This window comes from Sinohyriopsis cumingii, chromosome 5, assembly GCF_028554795.1.
Source record: "Sinohyriopsis cumingii isolate HCF-2022 chromosome 5, ASM2855479v2, whole genome shotgun sequence".
Classification (NCBI taxonomy): Eukaryota; Metazoa; Mollusca; class Bivalvia; order Unionida; family Unionidae; genus Sinohyriopsis; species Sinohyriopsis cumingii.
Genome location: NC_142965.1, coordinates 102901748 through 102925251, shown reverse-complemented (window position 1 = coordinate 102925251; position 23504 = coordinate 102901748). Strand labels below are relative to the sequence as shown.

The following is a 23504-nucleotide window of genomic DNA, read 5'->3' as shown; positions in this document are numbered from 1 at the left end:
ATATATATATATATATATATATATATATATATATATATATATAATGGTTAGAGTGTGAGAGAGTCATAATGTTAATTTCTCATTGGTTCCATATTCCCTTGAGAGAAAAAAATGACACAATGGGGTCGTCATGCTAATTTCCCATTGATCCCTGCGACAGTAGTGTTAATTCCCATCGAGTATTCTCTTCCCAAGATGGTGTCTGTAATGATAATTTCCCATTGCCTTCCAAGGTGTCTTTTTTGTAAACTCCCCCCCCCCCCCCCAGCGCCAAGTATTACTATTTATAGGAAATATTATTACCGGTATATGAAAAGAAAGAAGAAAAAAAAACAAAAAAAAAACAAGCGGCTTGCAGTACAGCAGAGGCAAAATGTTTGTTCTGTTCTTTTTTTTTTTATTATTGTTTTCATTTTACGCACCTTGATATGCTAACTAAATTTAACTCCCGTATACTTCACAGGATTTGTTTATTAAAATTTGGTTGAAAATTACGCAGACATGTATATTTATGCATGGGAAATAAACAGACTTAAAAGTAGTGTTGTTATAGCTTTGAAAGAAGGCGCTCCGACTTTCTCAAAGTTATTTTTGTTTGAATTTGATAAATTAAAAAAAGTTGTTTTGACAATATGTAATGGATTTGCCAGTTTTGTTTTTATAAACGTTTCTATATTCATTGTTCTTCATTCTGTTCTTTACAGCCATCGACCATTAGTGAATATAGCAATGGCCAAGTTATAATCCAAACATTAAAATGTGTGCTTTAAAAACCCCGTTGCATTGTTAACATGTGAAAATTAGAAACGCCGCCGTCTCAAAATGTTGAGGATTTTACATTTTCTCCTCCAGTGTATTTGGTGTCTTTGCATAAAGATAAAGCTCTTTCTCAAGACAAAATGTGACAAGCTGCAGCTGCAGCAAAAGAAAAAAGAGGAAATAAGAACACCATAAACTTCTTCATTTCTCCCATTATTATGAAGAAATTATAGAAAGTGGTTAAACTAACCACTCTTTTGAATTTCCTGATTTACCTGCTTGATTTCCCCAATGGAGCCCCAAACATGCTTTACGTTGAATTTTTACGTGATCTTACTTCTAGGTCACATATACAGAAGTGATACATTTTTGAAAGACAGTGTCATCGTAAAATTTATTTATTTTGAAAATAATTTTTGTGCTCAATTTGTTTTTAACAAAGCAAAATATATTAATACACGGAATAGTTGTTTGGTTCCAGGCTACACTGAAGTAACTCCGTTAAAAATCGGCAATATGCGGTATGTGCGAGAGAGCTAAAATGGCGGAGTATCGCTACCGTAGGTGTTAAGAAATTGCTAATATTGGACAGATTTGCTCTGGGTTGTCAGAATAACACACATATCTTTGTCAACATATCATGCTCGATTTATTTGATTGAAACTAAGGTTAAGTTTTAAAGAAATGGTAGAAAAACTACTTAAGCAAGCCTCCAATGCATTACAAGACTTAATATTTGTATAGTCGACAACATCAACATGGGTGTGATCTTTGTGGCTAAACATTTTAACTTGAACCTCAGTTACAAAACTGTATCAGCATTTATATAGAAATTTGCATGGTTAGTAGGATATAATTTGTTATTTCTTAATGAACAAAATAAGTATTAGTACAAATTTCGGATCAGACTTTCTGGATGGCTTGCACTTTAGGAAGAGGTCAACAATCAAGTCACAGTCACTAAAAGATTGATTTTGTTTTGTGAGGGTTTAACCCTATTTTTTAGCTCATGATAAGCCATATATGGTGGCCAGTGGTCATTTGTAGAGAAGGAAAAACCGACTCACAGAAACCATTGGAAGGCAGGAAAAGGGTTTCTGCAAAATAACTTGAATCTTGCATCATTAATTTGGATGAAACTTGCATGTTACTTGGAGTAAGGTACAAGCTGCCTGTTTTTGTAATTGCACTGGTTTTAAATTAAGGATAGATAGGTACTTTACAGTTTTTTATATGTATTATAATGATGTATTAAGCGTTTCAAGTACTAGGGAAAACTGGCCCAATTAAAATTGAGATGCACAAATGTTTTAGAAAAAAAAAGGTAATATCGGGGTGGTGGGTTATGACAGGGTAGGCAACAAATCAATGGACATGTTCGGTTGACCGTAAATGCATTTTTTGTCTAATGACTACTAGTGTAACATATTTTCAGAGATGAAGTTCAGTGCAGATGACAAGGTGGTAGAACTGTCAAAGCAAATGTGATTGAATAATTGTTTTTCACTAGTATTGCATTATGTATTGCAGTTTTCCTATATCCCTTAAAAATGTGTTGAAAAATTTAGGTGGTGGGAGACAAATAAATTGTTTAAGGTTCCTCAGGATGTTCTTTTACATGCTCAAAGTCCATCCGATGTGAATGTTTATGGGCTGTCACATATAAATATTTCATTTTGGAACCGTACCTTTCTTAATCTCTTCAGGCTTACTATAATAGCAATGGTCCAACTAGAGATATGATAGGTTTAACATAATGATATGTGGCATATAATTTTAAATGTATAATACATGGCTTGCAGTGCACAGATTTTGACCATAACATGTGGAAAGAGCATAAGCCCAAATTCCGTTCTGAGTTAAATTTTACACACAACATATAATATTTTTGTTATTCATAAATGTACGATTGCTGTATATGTAAATCATCCACCAAATACCTTTAGACAGGCAGTTTTAATCCAGAAGACACCCTGTACTCTGCAGCATCTCAGCAAAGCACACACACACACACAGCTGTAACCAGCTTAGTCGTGCAAAAATTAAATGACATGAGGCAGTCATCATTGTGTACCTTGTGATGCAAAATATTTAGTAACCATTCTTTGTAGCTGTGTTCATGGAACCGTCAATATGACCCATGTTGTCAGTGAGGTGGTCAAATACAAAAGGATGTTCCAACATCGCTCTCCTGATTATGTACTGAAACGCACAAATAGAATATTTAATTCTGTGAAATCACATCATAAATGATTTTCTTGAGCTAAGAATTAAAATAACCTGTAATGAATTGAGTAAGAATGAGAAAACAATATTTTGGCACTTTATTGGGAACCATGATTATACCAGTGCTATAAGAGGGGTATCGGTATAATGAGGGGCTTTATATGAGGGAACACTGTACAAGAATATGAAGTGCTTGTGTCATTTGCTTTTAAATGGTGAAAAAAGAATTTAAGACAGTGGGTAGGATTGCTGTCTAATAAGTATCTTTGTTATGTATGTACTAACCTTACAATTGTGAAAATGGAAATTGTACCATGATGAAAGATGTGTATTAAAATTCATACTGTATTTTATTTATACATGCAGGCCATTTCTGAAATCAAGTTGAATAACAGCAGGTTGTCACAATGATCAAGAAGGGACTTTCAAAGAGGGAACAGGAGGAGTTGCGTCGCAAGGTATATATCCTATCATGTCTGTCAAATTTATTTCTGTGATGCCATCATAGACATCCACAAACATGTATGAATTAAACTACGTCCTATAGGACAAAAGCAAAAATTTATTACAGCTTCCTGCTATTTCTCAACAGAATGTTGTCCTTACCTACTGCTACTGTCAGGATGAGTGAATGAGTGGATTTATAAAGCCATGATCACTTAAATCCACAAGCATGGCTGGAATTGTTTAAAAATGGTATCCTTTCCCAGACTGTTCAGATTTACTGACATTGTTTTTCTCATAGTTTTCAAGTTGTCACAGGTTGCCAGACAATGGATTTTGTTGTGCCTTCTCATAGCTCATGTCTCTAGGGAGACACATAGCTGCCAACCCTCACGAATTTGGTGTGAATTTCACGACTTTTTCAGCGATTCACGGATACACGCCGCAAGCCAAAAATTCACAAATTCTCCAGTCCTCAATTATTTTAAATCTTTAATTAAAAAAAAAAACGATTTCCCGTTAAGTGCTAGTCATGATATTCGCAGTTGCCAAAACAGTCCAGTACTGCTGGTCGCGATATTAGTAGATCTACAGCCAGTTAATACAGTTGGCTCGTTAGCAAGCATTTTAATCTATATGTATAAGAGTAGTTTTACAAATGCTTTTGAGAGAACTGGGGCCTAACCGGAATTTTCAACACTGCTTTGAGTTACCGTTCAGCATCGCATGTAAGATCTTGAAAATGTCTTCACCACCAAGGAAAAAGAAATGTATTACTCAGAAAGTGAAGTTTAATTTGGAATATATCAAAAATTGGCTGTGCATTCGGCCATTAAACATTAATATTCATCATCCTTTTTTGCACTCAGTGTGCCATCACAGAGACAATGTGAGGAAGCACGTCGGTTGCAAAAAACACGTTTTATAGAAGTTGGGAAAATTAAGAATTTGTAGATTTCAGCTCTGGAATATTTTAAGCCATTGGCAGAAGACCTGCAGGCTACCAACGCTGCATTTGTTCTGACAAACGTTCCCGGACTCGAAAATCACTTCCAAATTTTCCTGTGGAATAACCAGAAGTGCTGCAGCTCCTGTGCATTCCTCACAGCAACAGAGACAGCGAAAGAGTTTTTTCTTTAGTGAGAAAAAATAAGACAGACTTGAGGGCCTCCTTAGCTGCAGAAAATTTGTCAGCAATTTTAGTCACCAAGATCAACAAAGCAGGCAAGAAGTCTGAACTGTTTAGAAAACAAATTTTTGATCAAGCAGTTGAGGAAGTTCAAGTCTGCCACAGTATCATGACTTCATAAATAAATATTTCTGCATATATGTAGTGTTTTAGTTTTATATTGCAAACTTAATATAGTGTAGTATTGACGGTTAGAGTGGATGGAGTTATTGTCATGGTATTTTTCACATGTCCAAATTCACGACTTTTTATCCCTATTTTCACTAATTGTGAGCCTGGAAGGTTGGCAGCTATGGAGACAGAACAGTTCAGGTGTTTAGAGCCTCCCACTTCCACTACCAAAGTAAAGTGCACATTGACATGTGGTAACAATTTCAGTATTGAACCCATTAAGGAAATCATTGTAAATCCTGTTTTAACCAAATTACATAATGTTAGAAGTGTAATATATCTATATCTAGACTGATAATTGAAAATGAAAGACTTGTGTTTGCATCATCTCAGACGTTATTTTTTACACTTGCAGCAAGATGAGGCTGAGGCGGCGCAGGTGTTTGAAGAATTTGTGGCCTCGTTCCAGGACACAGGGAAACACAGCAAAACCTGGGTGAAAGGAGGCACTGTCAGTGTCACAGCAAAGGGTCGTATAGGTGAGAAATTCTTATATTCTCATCAGCATTATTCAGTTTTCTAAAGTAAGGGGAAACTATTTGTCTTACCTGCACAACAATAGCAAGATGTAAATATGACATTTTTTGCAGAAGCTGGGACAGTTGAAGGATGTGAATTTTAAGTGTTTTGAGTATATGTTTTTGAAAGTCATATAGCATACAGAATGCTCTCTGTACCATATTTTTCCAAAAAGCTGTCCATTGACATAATGAACTTAAGAAATATTTTTGAGTCCAAGATGAAAAACTTGAGATCCTGGATGCAGAGACTGTCAGTTTAGAGATGCTCTTATTAGTCTTACATTTTTGGAAATTTAGACAAGATATCATTTGGAACACTTAAATGCAAGGTTAATAGCAGTAATATATTACTTGTTATTATTACATTGCTTTCACTCCTCCTGGTGATTCTTTACAGTCCAAGGTGAATTTCCTTCAATTAGTATTTGGGGGACCTAGAAAAAAAATAAACTTAGTTCCAGCCTGTTATGTAATTCACTTTCATTTTTCAGAATATTGGAATTCTTGTTATTATATACGTCTCAGGTTACTTAAAGTATGCGCTTATAATTATGAAAATATAAGCACTTTATTGCTTCATCAGACTGAATTCAGATTATTTGTTTGCCATTTAATCCCTTTAGTTTCTAAGAGATTAACATAAATAAAGTGATTATATAGCTTGAATCGTTCTGAGACATTAAAATTACAGTAGATGAAAATAGGGTTTTTACAAAAAGATTGTATAATGTCTTGTTGCGCATCCAACTTTCAGTATGGAAGCCACAATGGCCATTTTGCAAATCTTCTGAATGAAAGGCTGTATCTAAAATACATGATATATACTTGGTACTAAATGAAAAATGATACTTATCTGACCTCCAGCATGCCTACCAAATCTTATCACATAAACAGATTGCTATAGCTACATGAAGTTTAAATCATGTATCTGGTTGGTCCTAAATGAAAATTGGCCAGTCCGACAATTACAACTGGCATGATGGCCATCTTGAAAATCTTTTTTTGGCAGCTACTCTCAAATTGATGGCCACAGCATACATGCCAACCATTACGCTTTTTTTCACTAAATTACACCTTACGCGTAAACGTATATGGATTACGCTTTTTCGGTATATCCACCTTCCCAAAAAATCAGTTGTTTGTTTTCTTGTTTTTATTAACATACCATTAATCCCACAGGCCATATTTTAGAAAAGACGACTTCTACGTAACTACAATATAAGAGTACACTTGTCTGTGCACTTTCCTAACTGTATTATGTTCTATTTATAGCAATTATCCCATTACCCAGAAACATGCTGGTTCTGCTTTCAAACTTTCGACCTGGTATTCTATTTATAGCAGCTGTATGGCTTAGTGAGGAGAGAACAGACTGGTTTTCTAATTTTTAATCTTTACTCGCAGATTCTTTTTTCTGATTTATATATATTACAGAACCAGTCTATAGGTATTTGGCGCTAAAAAGTATAATTTATTTTAGTCAATGCGTGTATGAGAGCAAAAATATCTCCTTTTAAATAATTTCACAGATGGATTATAAAAAGGCCAAAAATAAACAACATAAAATAACAGAATCCTCCAAAGATGAGGACACGAGTGCAGCATCACATGACGTCTATTGCAGGCCGTGTGGAAATAATTTTACTATTTGGCATTAAAAGTCATCAGATGTATTCTAGTTGATGTTTGTGTTAGAGTACATATATTTTTTCAAAGAATTTCATAGGTGGATCAGAAAAAGACCAAAATCCTTCAAAAATGTATAAATAAATGGCATAATACAGCGTTCCATTCTCGGGCACAGGGGCTTATATCATTGCTTAAAATTGACCTGTCATACATGAACTATATAGTACATGTATGACAGGTCAGTTTTAAGCAACGATACTAGTCCCTGTATTCTAGGGCAGCATCATGCTCATTGCAGTCTGTGCAGAAACGATTTTAATATTGGGCATGCTGGTAAATTTTATGTGGAGAAATACTTGAAAACAAAGAAACACATTGAATTAGCTCGTCTTACGAACTCCAATACTAAGGTAACTTCTTATCTACAGAAGAACTAAAGTGCGGACATGAATGTTATAAATGAAGAGGTGTTATTTACCGAGTTCTTAATAGAAAGATAATGAAGATCTTGCTATTGGTGCAGAAGCAAGAGAATTCATAGAACGCAATTCTACTCTAGCTGTGAAGGTGTTTTATGATAATGTTAGAGATTATTATGCTACAGCCTGTGATTACACGCTCCAGAAATTCCCCAATGGAGATGAAGTGCTTTTGAATGCTTCAGTTGCTGATGTAAATGAGAGACAGTCAAAAAGCTTCAAAAGTGTTTGATTCTTTGTCAAGAGATATGCCTTTCTATTACCATCCTTGTCTACCTTGGATCATTTGGAAGGAGAATTCCTGAAGTATAAAGTTGGGATTCTACCTGACAATATACTTAATGCAAATAGAGCTGATATGCAGTGGCACCTTATTTCCCAGCTAAAAGACACAATCACTGGAAGATATAAATTTCCTCCTCTTTGTCAGGTTATTAAAGGAATATTGGTTCTTTTCCATTCTAATGCTGACTGTGAGAGATTGTTCAGTATTGTTAACAAAAATAAAAGTGAATTCAGATCCAGGCTCAGTAACCCAGCATTTAGTGCTCTACTGGTGTGCAAAACATTCATGGTCTCAGCTGGTACAAAGTGTTTTAAAACGCAACATGAAAATCTGTTGCTTTCAAAAGCTGAAAGTGCTACATATGAAAACTTGAAGCTGTAAAGGATGTTAATAGATGAGAGGGGCAGATAAATCATTGTTTATTGAAGTTTTAGCATGTTATATGTGGATTCCTATTTTTCTGCTTGGATTACCCTTTTTCTTCATCAGGGGTTGGCATATATGCCACAGTGACACAAGTTATTTCACTTAAAGAATTATAACAATATCTAGCTGGTCCTATATTAAAAATTGCTGATCTGAAATCCAGTGTGGCATTTAAGGTGGACATTTTCAAAATCTTGTAATAGCAACGTCTTCTAAATGGATAGTCTTAGTGCGATGGAGTTTCCACTATCAGTGTCTGGTGATAATTAGCTGGTTCTAAAGGAAAATGTTGCCAGTCAAACAGGTATACTGTGACCATAATAACTCCAGCATAAAAAATAGTTTTCTCACTAAATTTGGCATTTTGGAGTTGCCAAAAATTTAAAGAAAAGAAATGACTATGCATGGATTCCTAGAAATTCTTTTCGACCAGTAGAATGGTAGACCACCATTGTTTCCAAAGGACTCATCGTTTTTTGTCAAGGTCAGTTTCTTGTCCACATTTGTTTGCTGAGTCATTAGATTCTGATGCTTCTGTATAAGAACAACATCCTTCAAGCAAAATATCATGCATAATCGCTTATAAGTCGAGTCCAATTTCAAACCACATAGACCCAGATCTGCTTTCTCATAATGTGCTGGTAGATCATGGTCTGTTCATTTGATTTGTTGATTACTCATTACGAAGTGCACATACCCACCTCTGTGAATGCATTATGCAATGGCAGATCTGGATCTGTTCAGTTTGCAGTTCTCTAGTTATAAAGAAGTATATATGGTAGGTTAGGGTTTGTTCCTCTCTACTGCTTACTTTGTTATCATGCAGCTCAGTGGATGGATATGTTAATACCATACACACTTATTGTGAACTATATTTTGTGCTTCATTGATTTTATCCTTTTGAGTCCATATGCTAGGGAGTTCATATATTACTTCAAACAAGTTGTATAGCTTTGTATGGTATAAATCTTTATTTCTTGTCATTTTTTTAAATTGTCTAAACTGGCTCGACATTTGTAATAAAATCATTTTTACCACATCTTTTCAGAGGAAAAAGCAGACAAGGGAAAATTGTACAAACCAACCTCAAAATTGGCAGAGCTGGCTGCAACATTTCAGAGTGTCAAAGAATTGAAGAAAAGTGATGAACCTTCAGAGAAACCTGTACGTGATTATCATAACAATCGCAAACATGAACGTGAGCATGAGCCACAGGAGGACTACAGATCAAGGGTGCTTTAACTGACATGATTCTTTTTCATGGTCTTTTCTGTCTGTTATCAATATGATTGCATAATTGGAAATTTTTAGTTTGTAATATTTTCAATTTTGCTGTTTTAAAAATTCACTTGATTTTGGTTCCATTTTGCAAGTGATATTTCAGTTTTGTTTAGGTCAAAAAAATGTCACTGATGTTAAACCACATGGAAATGTCTTCATATCTGTCTGAAAAAAGACCTCCTCAGCACCCATGTATCCTCTGTCATTAATCTATAATGCAGTAGCGTTTTGTGTAGATTCTGCAAAAAAATTAAGAATAAATGACCAGTATTTATGAAAGCCACACAAACATCAATTGCTAGGTTTGTACAACCTAGGACATTGCAGACAAAATGGTTGTTTTGAAATAAAGAATTTTGTTCAGTTTATGTTGGAGTAGCAGGAACATTTTCTGGTTCAAAGATAATTTCAAGATGCAAGAACTTGTTTTATAAAAAAGAAACACAGCCTTGTTCACTGCCAAAATGCTTAAATTGTTTCAGCTTTTGGTTAACCAAGCCTCAGTAATTATGGAGAGGCCAACCTTTTCATGGAGATTAATCATCCTTGTTTTATTTTGTATGTAGATTCTTTAAGAAATTAATTATTCCATAGAGTCATAATGCTGATGCTTGATACAATTCACTAATATTCCTAATTCCTGTCACTATATCAGTTTGTTAATTTTTGTATTTCATAAAGAAAGAAAAAACTATATATTGATGCATCTTAAAACTTGATTCTTGTTTACATGGCAGCTGCCTTAATTCCCTAAAGATAAAGTTGCCTTTATTGTGCAAATACAGGACATTGATAAGGCAGTATGAAAGCTCAAAAGTTGAAAATGCAAATTCCATTTATGTCTTGCAATATAAATTTGTTTAAATGACTACCCATTCTGACCTCTCAGTATTTTATGGAGTAACAGATTTCATTGTTTTACACACAAAAATTACATTTTTGTCCAACTTTTAATTCATGGATTTTGGAAAGGCATACTTTTGTTTCTTTAAAAGAAACATTGATGGTTGGCCCTGTAAATTCCTAACTTTTAGCAGCCACAAGTACATGAAAATTGGTACTCAACAAAAATAGTCTACTCAGAGTATTTGCTAACATATTTGCACACACTTCTTTTAATAGGATCAGAATAAAAAGAAAAGAGACGACAGCAAGAAGAAAAGCAATCTTGAATTGTTCAAGGAGGAGTTGAAACAGTATGTATTACAAGTCTCAAAAAAGCATTTTTTTATTAAATTTTTTGTATAGCTCAAAGGGTCATAGACTACAAGCTTATGGCATGGTGGGTTCAAATCCCAGCTGAGTCATACCAAAGACTTCAAAATATGGTACTAACAGCTGCCTCACTTGGCACAAAGCATTAAGAGGTTCATGTTAGGACTAGTTTGCCTGGTATCAGGATAATGTTACTGGGTGGGACATCATGCTACATGTCAGCGGCATGATGTCCAAGTACTAGATATCACTATAAACTGCCACACTGCCGATATCGTAGCAATAAGACAGAAAAATTGTAAAAGCTACATTAAAAATCCAAATTACACACACTTGAGTTGGTCCTAAATGAAAATGGTGCTGATCAGACATCCAATATTCGTAGCCATTTTGAAAATCTTATGACTAGTCCTAAATGGACATTGGGTTTTCAATAAAAGACATTTGTTTCGTTATAACTGAAAATGATGCTGATCTGACTTTAGAGATGGTACCCATTTTGAAAATATTTGTTGCAGCAGCCCCTCTTCATTGGAAAGCAATATTGACATGAGATTTTTGCCAGAAATCTTATAATGTCTAGTTGGTCCTGAATGAAAAGATGCCTATCTGGTATCAAACGTGGCCACCATGATGGAGACCATTTTGAAAATCTTCAGTTATTGATAGCCTTCCAGAATTGATGATATACTGATATCAGTTTTTCAACTAAAAACTTCATATTATATCTACAGATGGTGCCTGGTAATATTTGGCTGCTTCAGTAGCCATACTGAAGATATTGTTATTGCTGCTTCTAATGAATGGATGGTTATATTGGCATGGGTTGTTTGACTAAAAGTCTTGTAATGATGTCTATAGTGGCCTAAATGAAAACTGCTGATCTTGTAACCATTATAGCTGCTACAACAGCTAATTTTAAAATCTTGTCACTCATGAATATTATAGATGGTTTCAGTACTTTTGTACTTAAAGCGAATAAATGGTCTTGTCTTGAATTGGTTTAAATTCTTTTTGGAAAGTAGAGCTTTACTGCTTTCTATAGCAAACGCAGGATTGCATCTGAGGTACAGTTTTGATATTTGCATGTTACTTCATCATTCATGGAGCTGCTTTAGCTCACTTGATTCAAATAACAAGATTCACAGGTTTGATATCCCTGGTTTGCTGTTTTGGTGTGTCCTTGGAAAAAGGCACGTAGCAACCAGTTGCTTGGCATGATAAAACCAATAATGTGTTCACAGTGCCATTAAATTTCAACCAACCAACCAAAGTTCTAAATCCCCTGTGTCAAGCAGCTATATAATCCCCACTAGCATGCAGGAAGAGGAATCATCTTGGGTAGCAAGAGCTTTACTAATGTCTGAATCCATGACTCACTGACCATATTTGACTGACTGATTTTTAGAGGCATGTATTTGAAAGAATCTGGTTATTTGCTTTGTATTTCTTCATTTAAGCATAACTTTGGTGAATTTCACAATAATGGTAGAAAATAACACATTTAACGCTTGAAAAAATTCATTTGCATTCATTGTTGCCGAAGGTGCTGGTTTTGGTAAATTTGTTGATGTGGGTTATTAATAAGGTCATACTGGTACATTCACCCTCTCTTGCATAAATTTGATTTCTGCTATTCTTTCATAAATACATTAACCAATCAGAATACCTTAGGAGAACTACCTTTCAAATCCAGCCCTCCCAGATACTACTTTTAGCTAAAGGGAGCTAAAAGTTCTTCGTGGGGGTTGGGCAGAGTGATCTCCCCTTAGGTATAAGAATTGGCGGCAAAGTCTAAAAGCCTCTCAGTTGCTGCTTCCACTTTTGCCAAGAAACATGCTCTCATCTTGCCAGAATCTATGTGAATGATATACCATTACAAGTTGGAGTTTTATTGCAGTTCTAAGGAAAGTATACTCCATCCATAGTTTCAACTTTTTCTCTTCCTATGCGGACAAAGTTGTGTCTGTACAGTTTGCTAACACTTTGTCATTGTCACACATTTTGGTACTTGCAGCGGGAGCCTGAGTGATTTTACATTCAGTTTTGGGTATAATTATTTTGTATGGAAGTATCTAGTGATTAAATAAAGATCGTAACATATGTGTAATTCCATTACAAATGGGTGTAAACTTCACTGTTTTTACAGTCGGTCTGTGAGTCTTTTTCCATACAGATAATTGCATCATAATGGATATTGTTGCACCTATCTTGTTTGTGTCTATAACTGTGCCTCAGTTCCCTTTTATGTCAAGGTTTTTGTGTGTAATGTAGACACTTGTGTACATTTCTGTATTGCTTCCACTCTGGTCGGACAAGTAATGTTAAGCTTTCTATACAAGGTTTACTCAGATACGTCTTGCTCATGCATATTACTGTAGTTGACACTTGAGTGATGTTTATCTGCATAAGCGTTCTATCATATTTAAAGAGCATTTAGTCACTTGCACAGGTAGCATATGCCACTTAACAAGATAGGTTAGGGCATATATATTTTTGTCATTGTGTCCTTAAGAAACTCCATATATGTTTATTCCGTCATTTCTGGTACATATTTTCAAGTTTCCTTTACTGCAGCATCCTTGGAATGCCATGCTTCAGTGATTCTACCTGTACATGTCGTCCTTGACCTTCCCAGCAGGAAGTGTTGTAATTGTCTGTTATCACTTTTTTCCAGATAACCATCATTCGGTATAGCTCTGTGCAGGCCCACAGGTTCACACATCTCCTTACAGGTGGTATTGTCATTATATTTTACCTGTACACTTCATGGCTTCCTTCCATGGGTAACCAGAATATAGCCATGAAACCTTTGTCTTGTCTGGAAACATCAGCTGAATGCTACCTAAAAGACCCAGTTTGGGCTTTGAAGTATTTCCTTAATAAAACAGCTGTTGCATCATGGGAGATCACACCTCTTTCTACCTCTCAAGACAGGACAGGAGAATATATCAATAAACAGACTACCTCCTCCTGGAGGGGCCCCGAGTGACCGAGTGGTCTAAAGCGCTCACAGTTTTGGAACACTGCCATCTCACCTCTGTCTGCATGGGTTCGATTCCAAGGTTCGGCTAGTGTGGGTACATGGGAAAGCCTGCTAGTAGCTTCTCGTGGGTTGGTGGTTCTTTCCTGAGTTTTCCAGGGTTCTTCCTCCACTGTTTATACTGGCTGCCATGTATAGCCTATATTGTGCTGAAAAATGGCATTAAATCCTTGAACAACAACAACAACCTCCTCCTGGATTAAGTGGGTTATTCGCTTGGCATATAGAGAAATAACCCCAGCCCACGTGTACTTAATGCATTTCAGCTCACAAGGTTAGAGCAGTTGCCCCCCAGCATTTGACCAGAACTGTTCCCTGACATCATTCAGGCTGTGGGATGGACATTGGAGTCCACGTTCTCTCTTTTTTATCTCCAAGATTTGTCACCCAAAAGGGCCCAGTTTGATCAGGTTGGACCTATATCCGCAGCTCAGCAGGTCACCCTTCAAGGTCAATCGACAGCTTCATAAGATGCTGCTTCACTTAAAGTACTATGATTGGATAACATCTTTAAAGAAACCAGTTTTTCCTACTAAAATGTTTCTTTGAGAATACGTACCCAGTCATAATACCCATACACTCTCCCAGCTTCCCTGTAGTTAATCCATAGAGAGCATGCCTTCCACTCCAGTAGCAAATAAGAGGTTCTCACACCTAAGGGGAGATCATTCTGCCTGACCACCACAGGTCGGCAGGAAACTTTTAGCTCCTTTTAGCTGAAAGTTGTGTCTGAGGCGGCTGAATTTGTGGGGTAGTCGTATTCTCCTAAGGTAATGTGATTGGGTAAGTATTTGAAAAAAAATATTTTACTAGGAAAAATTGGTGTCAGCCCAGAAGAGGTTATGGGATAGACTGTCGACTGCCATCCATCCATAATTAGAACAAACTCTGTTGTTGTTGTTACTTCTAAACTACTTGGAGGATTGACATGAAACATTACATACACATTCAACCCAAGGTCTAGTTGATCCTAAAAGAAAATGGTTCTGGTCTTATAAACAGGGAGGTTGCCACAGCAGCTAATTTGAAAATCTTGTCACTCGAGAATGTCAGAAATGATTCCATCACTCAACAGTTAAAAAGAAGAAATGGTCATATCTTGAAGGGTTACATTAAAAAAAATTCTGAATGTAAGTAGATTTGTTTGGATTTTGCCTGCATGTGTATGACCATTGATTTAGAGCATCAGTGCATCAAAAACAAAATGAAAAATACCTCTTGAAGAGATGCTGCAAGATGTTCATCAAATAAAATTGGAGATAATTTTTTTGTGCACTTTATTTGCCAGGTGTACAAATAATTATCACTTTCTTACATAAAAACTTAAAAACTTTGATGATAACAAAGTATTCTGTAGCAAAAAGTATGCTTTTTATTGATTGATGTTTGAATAACTAAATACAATACAGTATGATCTGAGCTCAGTGACAACACAAACTTGAATTAATCGATATATTGTATGTTTAGTGGGATGGTATATTTTCTTTTCTTTTGGTAATTGAGGTTTATCCCTTACTTAGTATGTAACATGTTATTAAATTACCCTACTGGTGCCAACAACATGTGCTAATGGCAATTTTTTCAAAATGATTCATAGACTTTGTGCAATATTTTCCTAGAAAAAGGCTGCATGTGGAGGACTATTTTTGTGTTAAGAGCTAAAATTGTACATTTTTCATGCAATGTTTCTTATTGGGGAAAGGAGCCAGTTGTCAGCTCTGGGAGACAGTGGAATATATTCCAACACATCAGGTTTTTTGTTTCAGGATTCAAGAAGAGCGCGAGCAAAGATACAAATTGAAGAAAACTTTCCGTGATCAGCCTGTCTCTGAGGTGGAACCTGAAGATGATAAATTTCCAACCTTTGACCCACTAGATTTGGATGTAGGAAGAGGTATATAACTTTGTTGAAGGATTAGATATATAAATACAGTTAACATATAGATATGTCAGTTACTTTGTAACTCCTGTAGACCACTGAACAGTGAGATTGCTAGAAATTGACTAAATGCCTTATTACTAGCAACAGAATTGTTGGAAACCTCAGGAAGAGGACTTGGCTATCATTGTAGAGCACATATTGGTTTCATATGCCTAATTTTTGCAAGACTGTTTCATGCTCAGAATTGCTGTTGAAGTACGTATACACGAATGCAAGGATGCAAGCAAATCAAGGATATTTTGGAGTTTTGCTAATCTTTTTATTTTATGTTTTACCAAGGAGTAGCTTATTCAGGAAGTTAGAGTTAGAATTAGTGTGAAAGAAAATTGAAAAACAAGGAAATGACATTAAGCAGCCACTTGTCTTAAGAGGCCACTTAAGCTTCTTCTGTAGAGAATAAATTTATTTGAGTGAGGTAATTGACACTTTTACAATATACTGCCTGTTTTTTTTTCTTGACTAGTATGTCGTGTTGCATTGAGTGCTTTTTAGCACATCAAAAATCAAATGCATTTTTTATCATTCCAGTAGCTGTCATTGTAGTGGTAGTTTCCATAGTGTACATCTTGATTATATGAGTGGTGTTGGCTGTAGAACACATCCACATAATGCCATTGGTAGTTGTAGTGGTACACACCTGTATTATGCCAGAAGTGGTGGTCGTAGAATGTAATGATTTCCATGCCTTCTCAAACTTGGTGAGGAGCATGAGGACAGCTTCGTCATTTGAACTAGTGTTGCTTGTGATACCTTTGCTTTCATGAAACATTGGTCAGTTGAGATGAGATGCTTATCTCAGTTAAGCTTCACTGAAGCTGTATTATGCCTTGGCTCTCTGGTCATCATCCTATGGTATGCCATTGCTGTTCGGTGGTATTTGAGGATATTCAGAAGTATGCAGCATAAGAACTGCCACCCCAGCTTGCTTTGCCACCAGCACCATAACTAAAGTCAAAATCAGTCTCAGGAGCAATGAGTGATCAGTGGCAAAAATTGAGGTGATCAAACATTGCCCAAACCATGTTCATCTGCTAACAACCTGCTGGTAGGCACCAGATACCTTCATTTTAAGTATTGGATAGAACTTTTTGCACAAACTAATGGGCTATTCAAGCTGTTTCAGAGGGATTTCGTATTTAATTTATGCAGTCTGCTCTCATTTTCTTTTACCCCTTGCATAATGCACATGCTGTCAAGTGTAGCTATGGCAGAAATTTAGCAGGAGATTTGTCCATTGCTCAATAAGCACTCTGGTTTTATTCCAGGCATCTTTGGTTCCCAAATCCAGATAGAGACTCAGGCTGGTCATAGACCTTAGAAGATTCAGTCAATACATTGCCACACCAAGGTTCAAATGGAAATGGCACAGTCAGTCTGGCTTTCCATAAAGAAGGACAAATATGCAATTAGTCAAGCTCTAACTGACAATTCTTTAATAACCCTATACCCAGCTTCATGCATATTCCTTTGGTTTGGCTTCTGAGTAACAGTTTTCCAATCCTGTGCACTCCCATTTGGTCTTGACATCATTCCAGTGGTGCCCCATTTCCAGTCATTTGTTAGTTGCTACTTCTAAACTACATAAGATGATTGGCATTCATCTTGAAAATTGGCTCACTACTTCTCTGGAATGGTTGCTGACTAAAAGACTTATCATGATGTCTAATTGATCCTAAATGAAAATGGTATTCCTCTGAAATCCAATATTGTCACCATGGTAGCCATTGTGAAAATCTTGCTCTCACTATTCCTTCTAAACAGAAAGTTATATCAACATGAGATTTTGAAAAGAATATTTTTTTGTGATGTTTTGTTGGTGTTAAATGAAAATGGTTACACTTTGGTATCCAGTTTTGCCACCACTGTGGCCATCTTGAAATTTCTGTTATTGCTACTCATCCTGAAGGAATGGTCATATCAGTATGGGGTTTTCACTAGAAGACTGTTTATTATGTCTTATTGGTCCTTATTGAAAATGGTGCTGCTAATCTGATGTTCAGTATGGTGGTAACAACAGCTGCCAAAACAAAAATATTTGCATCTCTGGAATGGTAAATCTTTGTCATGGGGTTTAATGGTCTGTGACCATCTTGAAATTTTTGTTATTGTTACTCAACATTAATGGATGGCCACATCAACATTGGATTTTCACTAAAAGACTTTTTACTGTGTCTGGTTCATCCTGAAGGAAAATGGTGTTTATCTAACTTGCAATATGACCACATGGCAGCCATCATGAAAATCTTATTATTGTTACTCAACATTATTAGATGGTCACATCAACATTGGATTTTCACTAAAAGACTTCTTACTGTGTCTGGTTTGTCCTAATGGAAAATGGTGCTTATCTAACATGCAAAATGGCCACATGGCAGCCATCATGAAAATGTTGTTATTGCTACTTATCTGCATGAAAGTAAGTCAGCATGGGGCTTTCACCAGAAGATTTTTAAAAAAATGTTTTTATGATGAATGAAAATGGTGCCACATGGAATCTATTGAATCTTGTCATTAATTTTCCTGAATGGTTGGTCATAACAGCTTGGAGATTCTTATTGTGTTTTGTTTGTACAAAATGAAAATTGTGCCTTTGTTACATATAGTATGGCTGCCACAATCGCTGATTTGAAAATCTTATCACTCAGAAGTATCACATAGGGTTTCAACACTCAGCAACATTTGGCAATTATTTTAAAAAATGGGATTATCTTTAGTTCTTGGAAATTATTTTTGGACAGTACAGCATCATTCCCTTTGAGGAAGTTTGGTTTGCAGAGTTCTTAAGGAGATAATGCTAGCACTAATTACTATGAGAGGCTGCTGGTCCATGATTTATATAGCACATTGAGACATTTTGTTAGAGCACATATATGCCACAATAAAATCGAGGCAGACATATTGGCCTTTGACATGAAGAGACCCAGAACTCTCACATTGTTTTCTAAGTGAAACCTTCCATGGATTTTGACTTGGTTCAACTCAGACAAATTCGAGCCTTTATCCGGAATCATGTTGAAACTACTATTATTTAAAACATGTTTTATGATAGCCTTAGTTGCAGCATGCAGGGTGAGAAAGTTTTATGCAATTTTGATGGACCCAGATTATCACCAGTTCAGATTGGATGGTTCCATGGTTTTAGTGACACAAATGGGCTTTAGCGCTATGAATTGGTTGTTGTTAGCAGAAAACAAGAAAGTGGTCATTTGCACCCATTCCTCTGTTGATATATCAGCAAATATGGCCTTACTGTTTTCCGGTGAAGGTTGCCAAAGAGGATATAACCTCTTGAGCCCTGGCATCTTGGCCAACGTGGGTAAGTCAATGTGTCTGATGCCTCTCATGACCAGATCTAGCTTGTGAATTGAAGCTCATGAGATTAGAGTGATTTCTACAAGCCTTGCATTTAGACACACATTTCATTAGAGACATCATAGAAGCTGTAGGCTGGCATGCACAGTCAATCTATTGAAGTTTATATCTCAGAGATCAAGTGTGACAGAAGTGAGAATTAAATCTGGTGGGACAAATGGTTGTAGTCCAGTTGACCATCAGAACTAGTTGACGTGAGCACAAGATCCTCAAAGGCATGAATTAGTGATTTTGCTGCATTTGCCCATATTTTTTCTTGGTAGGAAAAAGTTGTTAATTTTTTATTCGTCTGTTGTCATCACAGGTTTTATGAATTCACTTGTGCTGACCTTGTGTTAGGAGAATGTTTTATCCATCATATTGTGAATGCATCCATTTTTCACTTGAAGGGTTATTGTAATAATGGTGTGGTGTTCATGCATTTCCTTGTCCTATGACCTTAACCCCCAATGATAATCTGATTGGGAATATATTTGATACAGAAATGTACATATTTTAGAAAATTGTGTTCTGAGAATACTTGATCATATTGTTATTAAACTCTCCATTACAAATTTGAAAATTATTCTTGTAAAACTTACAGGGTTCCCGCGTGGGTCTGGAATTATGAAAAAGTCTTAAATTTAAAAATTGCTTTACCAGGTCTGGAAAAGTTAAAAAAATAACTAAAACATCTGGAGAAAGTCTTAAATTTTTGTTATTTCCTTTCACATGGTGTCATTAACACTCTTTAGCTTCACTAAGTTTAATTGTCACATTGGGTTCTGGACAAGTAATTTTGTTGTTGTTCAAACCATGCATCAAGGAAGTTTTACAAATGCATGTTTAAAATACAGGCTACCAAGACAATCCTAAAGGCCAAATCCTGGTGCTGCTCATGTAGATGTTTCAGTTTGGCAAATAGGCCTGCAGGCTGATGATAGTGATGGCAATGTATTTTAAAGCTATGAATTACATCAGATTACTGGAGCTAGAAAAATGTTAAAGTGAGAATTTTAGCTGATGCAGCTTTACTGAAATTGAGCTTTGAACTGAGTGGGGCTCGCATGTAATCAGAACAGGAACTGGCGTCATCTTGAAAGCTCGAAAATATGTTACACCACAAATGGGATGTATGTCAACCTTTTGACCAAAATGGGCACACCATATAACAAATTCATAACTTTTCAAACACTAGATCTGTAGTTTTAATAGGTCTGATCACCAGTATAAGAGGTAAAATTATGGACTATTGATTTTATGATTGTTAGCAAAAAATCATTGAACTTTAAACATGGATCAAGTCTGTCTTATTCTTGAGGAGTGATTTAATGTATTGCCTGGATATTTTATTTACTACTGAGTTTAGAGGTAGAAGAGCAAGTGCAAATTAAGCAATGAATAGTAACACAGATTTATATTATTTGATTCACATGGATTATTTTTTTTTTTTTTGGAGTAAGTCTATGCAAGCTGAATTCTAATGTACAGTCGGGGACAATTCACATCAAATTATCCTAGACAGGAAACACATAGGGATATATGTTTTCACTGTCTTCTGAATTCACCTGGAGAACTGTAAGGATATCACAAATTTATTTAAATTAAGGTACTATTAAAAGTGTATATTTTGAACATGTTTGCAAGTTCCCAAAGTATGGAAAATTGTTATTTCAATTTTTAATCAGCTTTAGGCATACTATTTTAAGGTTTATGAGTGGAAAAGAAAACGGAAATATAAATTTGTTGTTATAGGGTTTATAGATATTTTTCAGCACATGACAGGCTATACATGGCAGGCAGTATTAATAATAATGAAGGTATATCCAAGAAAGTTAACATTTCTCCTTAAAAATATCTTTCAAAATACCTTAAGCATAGCTACATAAAGCCTTATAAGGGTTCAGATCAATGTAATAAATAATCTAAAATTGAAATTATGAAGCAAATATATTTATTTGATCAAAATACCACTATCAGAACAAGTGATTGAAGAAAGTGAAACATAAGCAGAGTTTATGTTAGTGAAAAATCTTATTTTGAAGCTAAAGTATCGAAAAGACATTACCCATGAGCAGTGAAAAAATGTACATAATAAACATAAGGAACAGTTTCCAACCTTGTTCCAGATGGCTAAGCTAGCAACGTATGTGCCCCATCAGCAGGGACATCTCAGCACAGAATAATATTCATACACTGGTGAGAACATATTAAGCTCAGAATAACAAACAGATGAATGCATATACAGCTAGAGGTGACATCTTTTAAAGATTTTGATTTCACTAGGACTAATAGAGGGTAGCTGGAAGAAAGATACATGGATATTGTTGTGTTAGGTATATAGTGAACTATAGCCTTTTCCTCCTGTCCCTCCTTTGTGCCCGCCCCCATTTTCGTAACAAATGCCCCCCCCCCCCCCCCCCTTGGATAAAATCCTGTCAGCATCTCTGAAGTGAAAGAAGTGGTGTTGCAGCTGGAGAAGAAAGTATAGAACCTAAAGGGCAATGGTTAACATCTGGGTTACAGTGACTTTCTTTTTTAATGACATTTCCTTTTCATATAACATTTATTTATTTCTGTATTGGTTTTGTATTTATTTCTTGTATTTAAATTAAAAACTGAAGCACTTGATACCATGAGTAGTCACTGAAAACTGGACATTGCAAAGTTGTTGAATTTCAGCTCTCCTGATCTGTATAAACCCTGTTTCATGGATTATTTCATTAATCTAAGTTTTGTGTTGTGCTAATGAGTATTCATTTTAATTTTGTTGGATTTTTATTTGATTTGACATTCTTGGACTGATATTTGTTTGTGCCTGTGTGGACCTGATATTTAAAGAATGCCTGGACATTGTGTTTATAACCCTTGTGGGAAGAAGCTGATGACTTCAAAGCCTGGATAGGTCCTTCCATACTTAAGACTAAAGCATGATCTATGCAGGTCAATAAACTTGTCACATTATTAGGTCTGGAAACTTTTAGTTTTTGGTCTGGACAGCGTCTTATATCTTTTTCCAAATTTGTGGCAGGAACCCTGAGCTTAGCTAAACTGGCAGCATTCATTTGATTGGTAGCTACTTAATGGTGGTAAGGCGAGAAATTGAGAGTTTCTTTGCTTTTTCTATACGGTATAGTGAGGTGGAAAGCAATATTTTCATCTGTCTGAGGAGGCTAAATTGGAGAGTAGTGGAGTTATTTCCTTACATTAATGTGCTCAAGTAAATATTCATGAAGAAACAATTTACAGAAAATATTTATTTTTGTGGATATCAGTTTTTACAGTTTTGGGTGCATGGGTACTTAAATTCATAGATTGGTGAAATAGTGCCATATTTTCCATAGAATGATCGTTGTTCATTAGATCTTCAAATCAGAGATTTGAAGCAACCACACAAACCATAAAAATTGGTACCCTGTGAGAAATAGTGAATTCATAGTATATGTCAGATCAGAAAGTAGCGTGCCAAGTTTTGCATTACAGTGCAGTCTGTGACATGCTGACTTGTGCACTAAAATGCAGCATACTGAGTTGTGTATTACAGTGCAGCATGGTGAGTGGTGCACCACAGTGCAGCATGCTGAGTTGTGCATTACAGTGCAACTTGATGTTGTGCATTACATTGCAGTATACTAAGCTGTGCATTACAGTGCAGCATGCTGAGTTGTGCATTACTGTGCAGCAAATAGTATGCTGAGTTTTGTATTGCAGTGCTCCAAGCTGAGTTGTGCACTGCAGCATGTGGAGTTATTTGCAGTGCAGCATGCTGAGTTGTGCAGTGTAGTGATACATGCTGAGTTATTTACAGTGCATCATTCTGATTTGTGTATTGCAGCACAGCATGCTAAGTTGTACAGTGTAGTGCAGCCTGCAGTTATTTGTGGTGTAGCATTCTTAATTGTGTATTGAAGTGCAGCATGCTGAATTGTTCATTTTCCATGTAAGATGCTGAGTTTTGCATTGCAGCAAGTAGCATGCTGAGTAGTGCATTGGAGTGCATATCAGTTTCTTCAATTTTGAGTTTTATTCTTAATGTAGTCCAAACACTTATTATGAAAACAAATGATAAAAAGAAGTGTGAATTAGCTTTAGTGACTGTGTAAAAAGTAATGACTAATAATTGTATGCTATTTATTCAGCTGCTTGTTCTCAGTGTAATGAAGTTAAAATCTAAGTGTTCATACATTGTCACCTTAATGCATTATAAATTGTCTTTTCTTTCAGATCCCTTTGGAAAACTTGGTACATTAGACCTGTCCACAGATGAAAATACAACTAATATCTATGTAGGAAATATAAATCCCAAGGTAGGAGAAGCAGAAAAAATTTAGAGAGATTGTTTTGTGGATTATTTTGGAAAAATATTTGTATTCTAAGACATTGGCACACATTAATGCATACTCCAGAAAGATGTTTGCCTACAAACCTGTTCAGTGATTCTAAGGTCATGAATGTTTGATCTTGCAGCTGTTAAATACAAGGATGGCTCCCTGCCTTTGGTGGGTGGTTTAATTCCCCTCATTATCACACCACCACTCCCAT

At 35.8% G+C, this 23504-nt stretch overlaps 1 protein-coding gene across 4 annotated transcripts in view; it reads left to right on the top strand.

Moving 5' to 3' along the window:
• Nucleotides 1–1153: 1153 nt before the first annotated feature.
• LOC149799905 (U2 snRNP-associated SURP motif-containing protein-like) overlaps nucleotides 1154–23504 on the top strand; it is an 84850-nt gene continuing 62499 nt past the window's right edge. The window contains exons 1-7 of one of the 4 annotated variants that reach the window (XM_089959356.1): nucleotides 1154–1280; nucleotides 3352–3443; nucleotides 5145–5268; nucleotides 9179–9363; nucleotides 10534–10607; nucleotides 15436–15563; nucleotides 23187–23269. In XM_089959356.1, the coding sequence (XP_089815482.1) occupies nucleotides 3393–3443; nucleotides 5145–5268; nucleotides 9179–9363; nucleotides 10534–10607; nucleotides 15436–15563; nucleotides 23187–23269 (645 nt within the window). In that variant the 5' untranslated portion in view covers nucleotides 1154–1280; nucleotides 3352–3392. Of the gene's footprint in view, nucleotides 1320–3351; nucleotides 3444–5144; nucleotides 5269–9178; nucleotides 9364–10533; nucleotides 10608–15435; nucleotides 15564–23186; nucleotides 23270–23504 lie in introns of all 4 variants that reach the window. The other 3 variants (XM_089959357.1, XM_089959358.1, XM_089959355.1) reach the window with 3 other exon arrangements.